This window comes from Leptonychotes weddellii, chromosome 3, assembly GCF_054177405.1.
Source record: "Leptonychotes weddellii isolate Sample4059 chromosome 3, ASM5417740v2, whole genome shotgun sequence".
Classification (NCBI taxonomy): Eukaryota; Metazoa; Chordata; class Mammalia; order Carnivora; family Phocidae; genus Leptonychotes; species Leptonychotes weddellii.
The window spans coordinates 102452813-102467281 of NC_138371.1; the positions used below are offsets into that span (position 1 = coordinate 102452813).

General features: G+C 37.6%; 1 protein-coding gene across 1 annotated transcript in view; it reads left to right on the top strand.

The window, feature by feature from the left end:
- RNF17 (ring finger protein 17) overlaps nt 1-13034 on the top strand; it is a 120988-nt gene extending 107954 nt beyond the window's left edge. Inside the window, exons 30-33 of the mRNA XM_081815276.1 lie at nt 2872-3040; nt 5932-6067; nt 7901-8090; nt 11981-13034. Of these exons, the coding sequence (XP_081671402.1) occupies nt 2872-3040; nt 5932-6067; nt 7901-8090; nt 11981-12079 (594 nt within the window). The 3' untranslated portion in view covers nt 12080-13034. The remainder of the gene's footprint in view (nt 1-2871; nt 3041-5931; nt 6068-7900; nt 8091-11980) is intronic.
- Nucleotides 13035-14469: the final 1435 nt, after the last annotated feature.

Consider the following 14469-nt stretch of genomic DNA (forward strand, 5'->3'; position numbering starts at 1 on the left):
TAGTATCTTTAAAATCATCATTCTGAACTCTAGTTCTGACATCTTACTAATGTCCATATCGATTGGGTCCCTGGCAGTCGGTACTGCCTCTTGTTCTTTTTGTTGAGGTGATTTTTTCCGTCTTGTCATTTTGTCCAGAGGAGAACAGATGAATGAGAGAACAAAAGGCTAACAGGGTAACAACGTCCCCAGAAAATATACACTAAACAAATCAGAAAAGACCTGAAACTAGGGGAAAAGAAAGGGAAAGAAAGAAAAAAGAAAAATAAAAACAAAACAAAACAAAAAACAGAATATGATCAGGCTGGTGCATAGATCAGTACCACACACTAGATTTTGGGCATATTTTGGTCTGTTAGAAGAAAGTGCCTCCCAAAATTTTAAAGAAAGAAAAACTTATATATGTACAAAAATAAGGGTTAATACAAAGAAGGGATGGAATATGACTGTAAAGATGAAAATTATAAAAGATTTTATAAAAGGAATTGATAAGTTGGGTGAAAAAAGAAAGGATTTAAAAAAAAAAGAATGTGATCAGGCAGGAGACTAGAACAAAGCCATACACTAGAGATTTAGAGTATATTTTGATCTGTTAGAAGAAACTATATCCCAAAATTTTAAGGAGAAAACAACTTATATATATATATATACACCAAAAATAAGGGTAACTACTATGAAGGGATAGAATATGACTCTAAAAATGAAAAATAAAAAAGATTTTTTAAAAAGGGATTGATAAGATGTTGGTTGAAAAAGGGAAAAAAATTTTCAAAAAAAGTTAAAAAAAAATTAACTTTCGAAGACTAAAGAATCATGGGGAAAAAGCCATGAATTCTATGTGCAGTATTCCCCTAGCGCTGGAGTTCTGCCGTTCTCATTGATTGGGAAACTTGGTCTTGGCTGGCTGTCCTTGCTGATCTTCTGGGGGAGGGGCCTGTTGCCATGGTTCCCAAATGTCTTTGCCGGAGGCGGAATTGCCCCGCCCTTGCTGGTCTGGGCTAAGTAATCTGCTTGGGTTTGCTCTCAGGAGCTTTTGTTCTCTGCAAGCTTTCCGTGCAGCTTTGGAGGACGAGAGTGAAAATGGCAGCCTCCCAGTCTCCTCCCCAGAGGAACTGAGAACTCAGGGCCCCGCTCCTCAGTGAGCCCCCAGAGAAAAGCAGTCAATCGCTCCCATCTCCCAGGTCTCTGGCCGCACTCCGTGCTCACCCGGCCTGTGACCGAGCGTTTCTATCTCTGGCACCCGACCCTGTGTGGAGTCTCCAAACCCAGCAGATCCTTGCAGTGCGCTCCCGCACCGCTCCTCCCAGGGGAAGAAGGGGAGTCTCCCCGGATCTGCCGCTTGTTGGGTCCCTGCCGGAGGAGCAGTGGCCCGACTGTGCCGCAGATCACGGTTTATGGCAACTCCGAGCTGAGAGCCTGCGTCTGGACTCCGTCTCTGCAGCCGGCTTCCCCGCTCCGATACCTGGGAGCTCTGCCGCACTCAGGCACCCCCGGTCTTTCTGTGACCCCGAGGGTCCTGAGACCACACTGTCCCAGCGAGGGTTCCACCCCCCGCTTAGCCACTGGAGCGACGTCCCTCATCGGAGCCGACTTCTAAAAGTTCCGATTTTATGCTCCGGGCTCTATCACTTGCCGGTAGCCGCTGACCGAGGCCCCCTACCCCGCCGTCTATCCTCCCGAATATCGCCTCGGATTCACTTCTCCGCACGTCCTACCTTCCAGAATGTGGTCGCTTTTCTGATGAGAGAGTTGTTGCTCTTCTTTTCTTCAATCTCCTGTTGAGTTCGTAGGTGTTCAGAATGGTTTGATCCCTATCCAATTGAATTCCTGGGACCAGAGGAAATCCAGGTCTCCTACTCCTCCGCCATCTTGCTCCTCCCCCCTCAACATTTAGATTTTTAAGGCAGAACTATTTCCACCTTTGAAACTTTAAACATCTTATTTCCTTGTCCTTTTCCTACACTGAACTCTAGATGCTCTTTTTTCTGCTCTGTTTTTCCATGCCATTTATCACCTTCTAACACATTATGTCACTTTCTTACTATGTTTGTCTGCTTCTCCCTATTAGAATGTAACTCCTTGAAGACTGGGATTTTTGCCCCTTTAGGCCACAGATGTGTCCCCAGGATCTAGAATCCTGCCTAATATATAATAGGCACTCAATAAGTATTGATTGGATAAATAAGTGTCCTAAAGAAAGTTCAATTATATGTCCTTGCCTAACAAGAAGGAAGGAAGTGACACATTAAGTAGCACAGGCAGTTCCTTTAGCTATTTTACATAGTAAACCATTCTTCACAGACAAGGGAAGAATTTGCTCTATAATTCCATTAAAGAAAATAGTAGTGTACAACTGTGTTGGTTTTTATAATGATTTCTTTTCGTATTAGTTATTTATTGCTGCATAACAAATTACCCCAAACTTAGCAGCTTAAAACAAAACACACATGAGAGTCAGAAATCCAGGAGGATCTCTCATTGCTAGGCTCAGTCAAGATATTGGGGGTGGAGGGGGGTCACTGCAGGACCCACCTCCAAAAAGACTCTCATCGATGTTACCTGGAAGGTTCAGTTCTTGGCCCTGTGGGCCTCCCCACTGTCCTACTAAGAACATGGGTGCATGCTTCCCTGAGAGAGAACAGTTGTGGAAAGAGCTTACCACCAAAACAGAGGCCACATGTCTTTGATGATCTGATCTCAGCAGTCATGTATCACTTATGTCATGTTCTTTTGGTCACAAAGATCAACTCTGGAATCCTGTGGGAGGGAAACTGTACAAGGGAACATCGGGGCCATTGTTAGAGGCTACCAACTACCACAATAATTTTGTACAGAATTTGAAAGTTTTTTCCTTCCCTTCCCCCCACTTAGGTATATATTTGCCTTGATTCTGTAGAAAGTTGTAATCTGTTTAACCAGCATAGTGATACAGATGACAGTGGAATCAGCTGGGAATCTGAGTCTGAGAGCCTTAATGAAGCACTACGGAGGTTTAATAAGAATGTGGAGACATTTCCTCTTCTGACGGATTTTAGAACAGGTATACTAAATTTTCTGAGTAAAATGGAATTAATAAACTGTTGTTTTAAGGGCTTTTGAGGTTCAGCTATTTCTAACATTAACTGATATATTTTTTAAATTTTTTACTTAAATTCAATTTAATTAACACATAATGTATTATTAGTTTCAGAGATAGAATTTAGTGATTCATCAGTTGCATCTAACACCCAGTGCTCATTACATCAAGTGCCCTCCTTAATGTCCATACCCCATCCCCCCACCTGCCTCCCTTCCAGCAATCCTCAGTTTATTTCCTAGAGTTATGAGTTTCCTTATGGTTTGTCTCCCTCTATTTTCATCTTACTTTATTTTTCCTTCCCTTCCCCTATGTTCATCTGTTTTGTTTCTTAAATTCCACATATGAGTGAAATCATATGATATTTTTATATACTTTATATGCATGATCTCTTTGATTCCTCAAGACACTCAATAGATAATCTTTCTCATTTTCTAGATGAGTGAAGTAAGAGAAGGGAAGTAACTGCCTTGGGTCACTTCCATTTTCTGAAACTCAGGGTGCATTGGAAAATTGCATAAAGATGATTTTTCTAAGCTTGAGGTTTTGCTATTAGCTCAAATTGTTAGAGTTGTCATTCAGACCTGAATGGCAGTAATTTTAATTACAAACCACCTACACTGATAATTTTGAAGTAGGGCAGGGGAGCTCAGATTTTGTCCTATCAAGATAGGTCAAGTCATGCTTTTTTTCTTCTAATCCATTCCTACCCATATTTAGTAAATATATGTGATTCTTCTATGAAGAAAATGCATCTCTTTACTGGTGTTGACAGTTTCTGAAAAGCATGAATGGTGTCTATACATTTTTATTAATATGTGATATATAGAGGTATATTTTTATTCATAGCATTTTGTACATATCAGAGGATATGCTAAAGCAAAGGAAAGCATCAGCCTAAAGTCTTACCTGATTTTACTCAATGAGATTGTAATCACTTATGGCTCATGTTTGGCTGATAAACAGCACTTGCTATTTCCTCTGCTTGGAATGTTCTTCCCCCGAACTGTACAGCAATTTAGATCTCTGCTCAACTGTCCCCATTTTGCAGGTCTTCCCTGTCCTCCCCATATAAAGTATAAAGCCTGCCACTCTCCCCTACCCCATTTTTCTCCATGCCTTCTATTCCTTTTTTAAATAGCACTGTGAGCAGGGACTCTTTGTACTGCTGTGTCACCAGCAGTTAGAAGGGCACCTTGCACAAGTTAGGTGCTCATAAACATTTGCTGAATGAGTGAAAGAATAAATTCATGATTTTTTCTTTTTATAAACTCAGATTTATAGTCTGGAAGAAGCAGTTCCTTCCTCATTGTCTTCTTGTCTCAAGGGAAGTCACAGAAACATTCTGTGCATAATGTGATCATTCATGGAGCTATATATAGCTCCATTTTCTGTGGGCACTTTATTTTTTCTGTGGGTATTTTATTTTTTATTCTAAAATAAAAAAAATTTTTAAGTATGCATATGTACAAGTTGATTCATAGGCAAATGCCTATTAAAAAGTTTTGCAGGTTAAAATAATATGGCAACTAGATTGGTTGGGTTTTTTGGTTTTTGGTTTTTTTAGTTCTATTTTGAGATGAACCTTTAGCCATGTTTTTAAGGCTGGAAATAGTAAAAGTTGAGACCATTAACAGTGATTCAGTCAATTGCTTACTGTGCAGACAGCTCTATTAGAGGAGATTCTTTACTGTTCTATTGATAATCTTTTCTATAAACACAAGAAATTGTTTAAAACTCTTTAATAAAAATCTTTGTACATTAAAGTCATATAGTATTTAAATATCACTTGCCCACAAGTGGAGATTATGTAGAAAAGAATATGATAACATAAAGAGAGGGATGGAAGTAGGGCAAGACAAGGGCCTGAAGTGTGTTCCATCTACTCTGAAATCTGAAGGTGTATGAAGAAAAGGGAAGTACATACTATACTAATTTTTCCACAATTTTACTCAAGCCTAGCATTCATTTATTAGCAGATTTTCTATCAAGCAATTGCTTGTACCAGGTACCATAGTAGGAATATAAATACAGTTCTGCACATAAGAACTAGTGGGCTAGCTGAGAGGGGACATGAAAACCAAGTTCAGTATGAAAATAACAGCTCATATCAAAGGTGTATGCACAGTACCGTTGGATCACAGAGAAACCAATGACTAGAAGTACTCAGAGCTTTATAAAAATCATGTTGGAGCTGATCTTTGAAAGAGATGTTTATCAGAAAAAGGGCATGGGTGAACATTCTAATTATGGAGAATAGCCATGAACTAAAGTAGAGGCTCAGGTAATTCTAGTTAGGTAACACTTGAGAATATATGATAGGAGTTGGTTGGGAGTAGAATGGGAACAACCCTATAACTGCAGTGCTAAGGACTTGATATTGTAGATGGTTATAATGCCATTGAAGAATTTTAAACAAGGGCAATTGAATTTTTAAAATTTAATTCTGGTGGTTTTATAGAGAATGGATTGGAGGAGCACAAAATTGAAATGAATAGCAGAAACCATTTTATTATCTTTTGCAGATGATGATGGCTTAAATGAAATGAAATTTCACGAGTCTAACAAGTGGGGATATTAGAAGGATAGTCTAAGCCATGGGCAGAACTAGGAACTATGAGAATGGGAGAAGTGCCTTTCTTCAGAGCTTAATTCTTAGGAATTAGGAAAAACAAGCTATATAAATTATAAACAGAAAAAAGCAGAATCTAACATATGACAGACTGTTGAGTGTTTAAATATGAATGATGGGTTTATGGTGATTACATTTTCTTTGTACTTTCCTGTATTTAAAAAAATTGTTTTTTAAAGAAAATACAAGGCAATGTGATTTTTTACTTTTTCTGTCTTTCCAGAAATGCCTTGCCTTGCAGAATATGATGATGGCTTATGGTATAGAGCAAAGATTGTGTCTGTTAAAGAATTTAATCCTCTAGCTGTCCTGGTACAATTTGTTGATTACGGATCAACTGAAAAGCTGACAATAAACAGGTTGATTGTTTTTTTTAAGTCAACTTAGTTGAATTAGAATTCTTAGAGGTTTTTTAAATAATAATTATTGGAAAATTTTTGGTTTTTCTTTTAAAAGAAAAACCTTTAAAGCTATTAGGATTTTTTTAAAAATCTGTAAGTCTTTTATTGTAAAATATAGAATTTACCATTTTAGCCATTTTTAAGTATACATTTAATTGTCATTAAGTATATTCAGGATGTTGTGCAGCTATTGCCACTGTCCATTTTCAGGATGTTTTCCTAATCCCAAACAGAAATTCTGTACCCACTAAGCATTAACATTCCATTCCCTTTTCCTCACCTCCTGGTAACCATTTTTTACTTTCTGTCTTGAATTTGTCCTATTTTAGGTACCTTATATACATAGTGTCATACAGTATTTGTCCTTTTGTGTCTGGTTTATTTTACTTAGGATAAAGTTTTCAGGGTACACTCAATTATAGCATGTATCAGAATTTCATTATTTTTATGACTAAATAACACTCCTTTGTATCCTTTGGCTATCATGAATAATGCTGCTATGAATATTAATGTACAAGTAGCTGTTTGAGTCCCTGGTTTCAATTGTTTGGTATGTATACCTAGAAGTAGAATTGCTGAATTATATGGTAATTTTGTTAAACTCTCTGAAGAACTGCCAAACTTTTTTGCAGTGTCTGTACCATTTTACATTCCCATCAGCAATACACAAGGGTTCCAGTTTCTGCACATCCTTGCCAACACTTGTTATTTTCCATTTTTTTGTTTGTAATATTTAATTGTGGTATCATAAAATTTACCATCTTAATCATTTTAAATGTAGAGTTTAGTGTTAACTATACTCACATTGTTATATAGCCAACCTCCAGAACTCTTTTCATTTTGTAAAACTGAAACTCTGTACCCTTTAAACAGCATTCCCCATTCATTTCCCCCTCATCCAGCCCCTGGCAACCACCATTCTACTTTCTTTCCCTATGATTTTGATTATTATAGGTATCCCATATAAGTGGAATCATACAGTATTTGACCTTTTGTAACTGGCTTATTTCACTTAGCATAGTTTCCTTAAGGTTCACCATGTAGCATGTGTCAGAATTCCCTTCATTTTTAAGGCTGAATAATATTCCATCATATGTATACACTACCTTTTATTTATCCATTCATCCATGGATAAATGGATATTTGGATATTTGGGTTGATTCCACCTTTTAGCTATTGTGAATTGCTGGTATGAACATGAGTGTACATACCTCTTCGAGACCCTGCTTTCAGTTCTTTGGGGGTATATACTGAGAAGTGGAATTGCTGGATCACATACTCATTCTATTTTTAGTATTTGAAGAAACCAGCAAACTGTTTTCCATTGCAGCTGTACCATTGTACACTAAGTGTCCAAGAGTTCCAGTCTCTCTCCACATCCTCACCAACACTTGGTATTTTCTGGTGTTTTGATAGTAGTCACCTTAATGGATGTGAGGTTGTATCTCACTGTGGCTTTGATTTGCATTTCCCTGATGATTAATGATATTGAGCACCTTTTCATGTGGTTGTTGGCCATTTATGTATCTTCCTTGGAGAAATGTCTACTTTTTAGTATGTATTTTCTCTCATTCTGTAAGTTGCTTTTTCACTGTTGATCGTCCTTTGCAGAGTTTTCCATTTTGATGTGGTCCAATTTATTTTTTTCTTCTGTTGTTTGTGCTTTGATATCACAGCTAATTCATTGCCAAATCCAATGTCTGAAGTTTTTTCTCTATGTTTTACAGCTTTAGCTGTTAGAGAATTTTAATTGTGACATTCTGAACATTTTAAGAATTTCTTTTGTGACAGACTGCGTCAAATTCCTCTTCACCTTATGCGGTATCCAGCCCAAGCCATAAAGGTTCTCTTGGCAGGGTTTAAACCTCCCTTAAGAGATCCAGGAAAGACAAGAATACCATATTGTCCCAAATGGAGCATGGAAGCATTGTGGGCTATGATAGACTGTCTTCAAGGAAAACAACTTTATGCTTCTTCCATGGTAACTATCTATCTTAATTAGCCAAAATCTTATTGAGGCTATTTGTAGGGTCCCTGATTCACTTTCCAAAGTGCTTTCTATTTATGCAACTCTAGATGGAAAAAAAAAAAAAAAGCTTTAAAGCATATAAATCTGTAAATACAAGATTAATTTTAAGGCTTGTTAAAATTATGCTTTAAATTTATATTTAGCAAGTTTTTTTTAGCCCTACAATGATATAAAATATCACTGATGTCATGAATAAGATGAAAATGAGGGCGCCTGGGTGGCTCAGATGGTTAAGCGTCTGCCTTCGGCTCAGGTCATGATCCCAGGGTCCTGAGATCGAGTCCCGCATCGGGCTCCCTGCTCCACGGGAAGCCTGCTTCTCCCTCTGCCTCTCTCTCTCTCTCTCTGTCTCTCATGAATAAATAAATAAAATCTTTAAAAAAAAAAAAAGATGAAAATGATCAAGATGTAATCTGTAATCAAAGAACTCATAAATCAGTGAGGGAAATGAAACATTTGTAAACCATTAATAAATTTGAGGTAGAATATGTTCTATAAAAGAAGTATGGGTACAAGAAGGACTATTTCCATCTGGAGAGATCAGGATATGGTATAGTATTTGAGCTCCTCCTTAGTAGGCAGTCAAATGGTAAGTGAATAGGTAGGTCTGGGATGTGACATTGAACTGCATCCTAAAAGTAGGAAAGGCCAGAATGGGAATTCTGGTCAAAGCCATGGAAAGGATTGAATTGTAAGAATTTTGAATTGTTTAATGCAGTAGAACCTGTATCAAAAGGTTCAAATAAACACATACAGCATTCACATTCCACACATAGCACACACAGAAATATACAACACACACTACACTTATAGAATATAACACGCAAAATATATGGCAGACACCCATAAACCACATACCACACATACAACACATACCATATACCACACAAAACACACACGTAACACACACACATATCGAAAACCTTTCACACACACTACACATATACCACGAACACACCACACGCACCATAAAAACTACACCCAGAGCACACACATACCACACACAGTAGACACATTGCGCACTCTAAACACACAAAACAAACAAGAATTATACAAACGAAATACAAGACACACAAACACCATATAGCACACACACCATACGTACCCCACACAACCACAGAAATACCATTCACATACCACATATTCAACCACAGACACCACACATAACTAACACATGAACAACTCAAAAATACACACCACCAAAAAACACCACACATACAGCACTCACACCCTGCACATAATAAACATACAATACACAGTACACATACAGAACATACAAAATATATTGCAGCCAAAACACCCAAATACCATATATTCACCATTCAACACACACCAAACATACAACATACACACATCACTCAAAAAACATTCAGACCTCACACACACACACGTACATCACATTGCTACTACAAACTGTGCACACAACACATATTCATCATATATCACATCACCCAATACTTGTACACCCCACATATACCACACACAAAACAGATACCACACATTCGCCACATATAACCTGACACACAGTACACACATACCATGCACACACACATACTGCACACGTTTTACACACACCACACACCACATAAAAACCACACTCAGGGTGTGCATACAGCACACAACACATATCACACACGCTTGAAATATACAACACACACTAAACATTTAGCACATATATACCACACATACACCACAAAAACACCACACACATATAAAAATAGACAATGCACACTACAGAAATTTCATTCACACACCACATATATACCATATAGGCACCACACATAACCAACACAACACAAACACACAACACTGGAACACACATACCACTCACAACAGACCAGCATACACTACAAAGGCAGATAGCACACACACAAACACACAAAACACATGTGAAACATACACACACCAAACACGTACTGTGCACACATGAAACCAATACACCATTTACACCACACACACCATACGTATACCACACAAACACGTTAGAAACATCATGCATACCACTCATACACTACCTACAACACTTGCACTGCACAATTATATGCCACATATATACACACACGTTTGACACACCACACATGTATCTCACCCATACACATAATGCACATACACTAAACACACACAAACACATATACCCCAAATACACCATGCACCAGTCAAAACCACACTGACACTGCTCATATACCACAGGCACTACATACAGACAGCACACAAACATCATTCTCTCCACACAGCACAAACTACACATAACACAAACCACACACACCACCACAGAAAAACTACACACCAAAATATACCACACACACTACAGAAATATCCTTCACACACCACAAATACACCACACATATACCTCACAAACCTACACCACCAAAACAACACACACATCACACATATACCACTCAACACCACACATAACACACAGAAAAAGACAAAATGCGTAACACATATAGAATACACACACAGAGCGCCTGGGTGTCTCAGTTAAATGCCCAACTTGTGATTTTGGCACAGGCCGTGGGATCAAGCCCTGTGTGGGGCTCTGCACTCAGCAGGGAGTCTACTTGAGATTCTCTCTCCTTCTCCCCCTCCCCCTGCTCACGCACACATGCTCTCCCCCCCTCATAGATAAATCATTAAAAAAAATATAACACATACTGCACACACATACCCACATACCACATACACACTACATACAACACACACACCAAACATACCAGACACACCACACAATCAACAGCACACACACACACCTATATCACACATATAACACATTTATTTTAAAAAAAAAATGTTCAAATGAGAAAGTTCAGATCGTGTTTAATATAAATATGCTTTCTTTAGAGGTTTAGCATGTCACAAAGGGGTAGCCCATAGGCAGAATCTGGCCTGAACCTGTTTTAAAATTGGAAAAATTTACCCCCAAAAAGTCTGTATTTGACTTCTGATTAAGTATTTTTTTTTTTAAGATTTTACTGATTTGACAGAGAGAGACACAGCGAGTGAGGGAACACAAGCAGGGGGAGTGGGAGAGAGAGAAGCAGGCTTCCCGCGGAGCAGGGAGCCCAATGCAGGGCTCGATCCCAGGACCCTGGGATCATGACCTGAGCTGAAGGCAGACGCTTAATGACTGAGCCACCCAGCGCCCCTTGACTTCTGATTAAATATTTTAAATTCCAGGAATCCTAGGTCTCTTTTCCAAAATGGCAGTCAGCCAAAGTGGTATATCAACTCCTTTGAATGGAAATATACTCTAATTCACCCTAGTCCTCAGCACTGTTGTTTCAGCCCAACCTACCCTGATTTTGGGATCCAGGATTTGGGGATTCCTGATGTACTGGCTCTGACAAGAATGAGTGCTTAATGAAACAGTGCTGTTACTAGAAAGTGCTTTTTGAAAACCTCTGTACATATGCTTTTGTGTGTGCAGAGTAGTGTAAATAGCTTATGTACAGATTCTCTCAAGCCAGTGAAAATACAGACAGGGCTAGTAAGTATTCTTACAGACATTATTTATTCATCTCTATGAATAACATTCAAAATTTGGTCAGTTTATGTGTAAAAGTATAATGCCTTATAGGTAGAATATAAATGAATTTTAACAGGGATGGTAGTATTAAAGCCATTGGCTTAATCTAGGAAAACTTTGGGTTGAAGTTATTTTAAATATAAGATTGGAAAGAATGGGATTTAATAGGAAACCATCACAAAGATCTTTTTAAAATACAAATTATTCATAAATTTGGAGAATGCATTTTCCTTCCTATGTGATATAGGCCAGATATAGGAGGGAGAAACCAGCAAAGACATTACTGTATTTCTTGACAACTATCTTTTAATTTTAGGCTCAGGCACCAGAACAAATAGTGACATTATATGAAGATGAACAGTATCCAGTTCATATGTCATTAGTAGAAATGGGGCTGGCAGACCGAGACGAATGATGTTAAGTATCATGACTTCTTGTTCTCCCTTATAATCAGCATAAGGCATGTGACTGATACAGTGGAGATTAATGCTAAATTGCCCATAAAACACCTTCAGACTTTCCTTGATTTCTCAAAGAATGACAACAAAGCTCAACAAGAATCTCTCTTCTAGACTTCGTAGGCCCTTTTCACCTATTGAATACAGAATCAAAGAGGATCTGCATCTGTAAGAATGCTTGGAATGACTATCATAGTACCAGAGAGTTGTTGGGGATGGGCAGAAGAGCAGAAGGAAGTGGGCACTATAAGTAATTTAAGCACATAAGGATATAGTAGGCATAGAACCCTACTGAACAATCCATGACCTAATAACAAAGCTATTGAAGTACTTAGGTAACCAGCTGTTTATTCATCCACGTAAATGTAACAAGTGATTCAGTAACTAGCTTGAACATTTAATTAAGCAAAGGTTTTAAATAACATGCATTTTGTTTTTCAGTTATACAGTGCGGAGCCTCTATATAGCAGCCCAGAAGAAAGTCTTGTTATGTGTAAGCCATTTCAGGCTTATTTTTCTTGACTTGTTCTGCTGCAGTAGTGCTGGCCTTTTTTTTTTCCCTTACATGTTAAACTGTCAGGAACTGTTTGAAAAAGTTAATAAATACTTGCTTTCAAATATTTTCTGGTTTTATTTTACAATAATTTCAAAATCAAGTATTTTAGGCACGTGAAACAAATGTAGTTCATTTTATTACGAATGTATATTAAGTTTCAGAAGACAGACCTCTCAGTACAGTTGAAGACTCCTGTAGTGCCCTTCCCCATTCTCTTCCCTGCAGAGGTGAACATTGTTGTCAACTTGGTGTTTATTATTCTTACATTCTTATTTTACTGCATATGAATGCATCCATAAAGCAAGATATACTACTGCTGTGTATATTTTTTTAATGAGTGTGCTACTGCACCTTTAATTTACTATTTGTGCTGTTTATCCATGTTGGTATGCAGAGCTCTATTTTATTCACTCTCACTCTTCTATCCATCTCCGCACATAATTCTGTTGATATTGAGGTGGTTACGTTTTTTCTCAATTACAAATATTCTTCTGTAGTACCCCTTGCGTACATGTTACGGGTTTTCTAGTATACATACTTAGTAGTGGAACTTACTAGGTCATTAGGTAACTGCTTTCCAAAAAGTGGATTTACTCAATTTACTACCATCGGTAGTCTGAGTTCCTTGGCAATGTGTGGTGTGGCCAGACTGTTATTAGCCTGTATTGATACTAGTATAAAAAAGTATCATTATTTCAATATGTATTCACTGGTTTAATAGTCACTTGTTCGCTTGTTCATATCCTTTGTCCATTTTTCTATTGAGTTGTTTGTAATTATCTTAATTGATTTGTAGGAATTCTTTATATATTCTGGATATTAATCCTTTGTCAGGTATATATATCTTCTAATCTGTGGCTCATCTTTTCTCCTTTTTTGTGGTATCTTTGGACACACTTTCCATTCATTTGTCACCTTTTTTAGTTTGCACTGTGTCTCATTTAAAAATCTTTCTCTAGGGCGCCTGGGTGGCTCAGTTGGTTGAGCGACTGCCTTCGGCTCAGGTCATGATCCTGGAGTCCCGGGATCGAGTCCCGCATCGGGCTCCCTGCTCGGCAGGGAGTCTGCTTCTCCCTCTGACCCTCCTCCCTCTCATGCTCTCTGTCTCTCACTCTCTCACTCTCAAATAAATAAAATCTTAAAAAAAAAAAAAAAAATTTAAAAAAAAAAATAAATAAAAAAAATAAATAAATAAAAATCTTTCTCTATCCTGAAGTAATATATATAACTCCTAATTTGAGAAGTTTGCAACTTCTTTCATATTCAGTTCTTAAATCACCTAGAATTGATACATTTAGCTGTTTTTAAAAATGGGAATCATTGCCAATATTACTGTATATTGCACTTATGTGACTATACTTATGTAATTATTATGTAAATTGATATGTAGATGACTTGCCCTTCCTTCAAGGACATCTTGCTTCTGTCAGCCTACAGTTTTATAGGTTATAACGTCAAGGTACCTGTAGTTGATCATTTAATACCAGCTCTAGTTATTTTTCCCACCCCTTCCATTCTCAAGTCTCCCATTTTAACCAGTTACTATATACCATCACAAAAAATGTTTTCTCCTCACTATGATTATCTGTACTCACAGAATGAATTCTTCTACCTATTTTGGTGTTTGACCTATCTGTATTCATTCAGTTCTAACTTCCCATTCTATTACAATTAAAGAACCTCTTTCGTAGATAAAATGCTTTAATCTTAGTACTGACTGAACACAGTATATTTTGACTGGAGACATTCTCTTACTTCAAGTAAACTTTCTGTGCAAGTTCTTGTTTAATG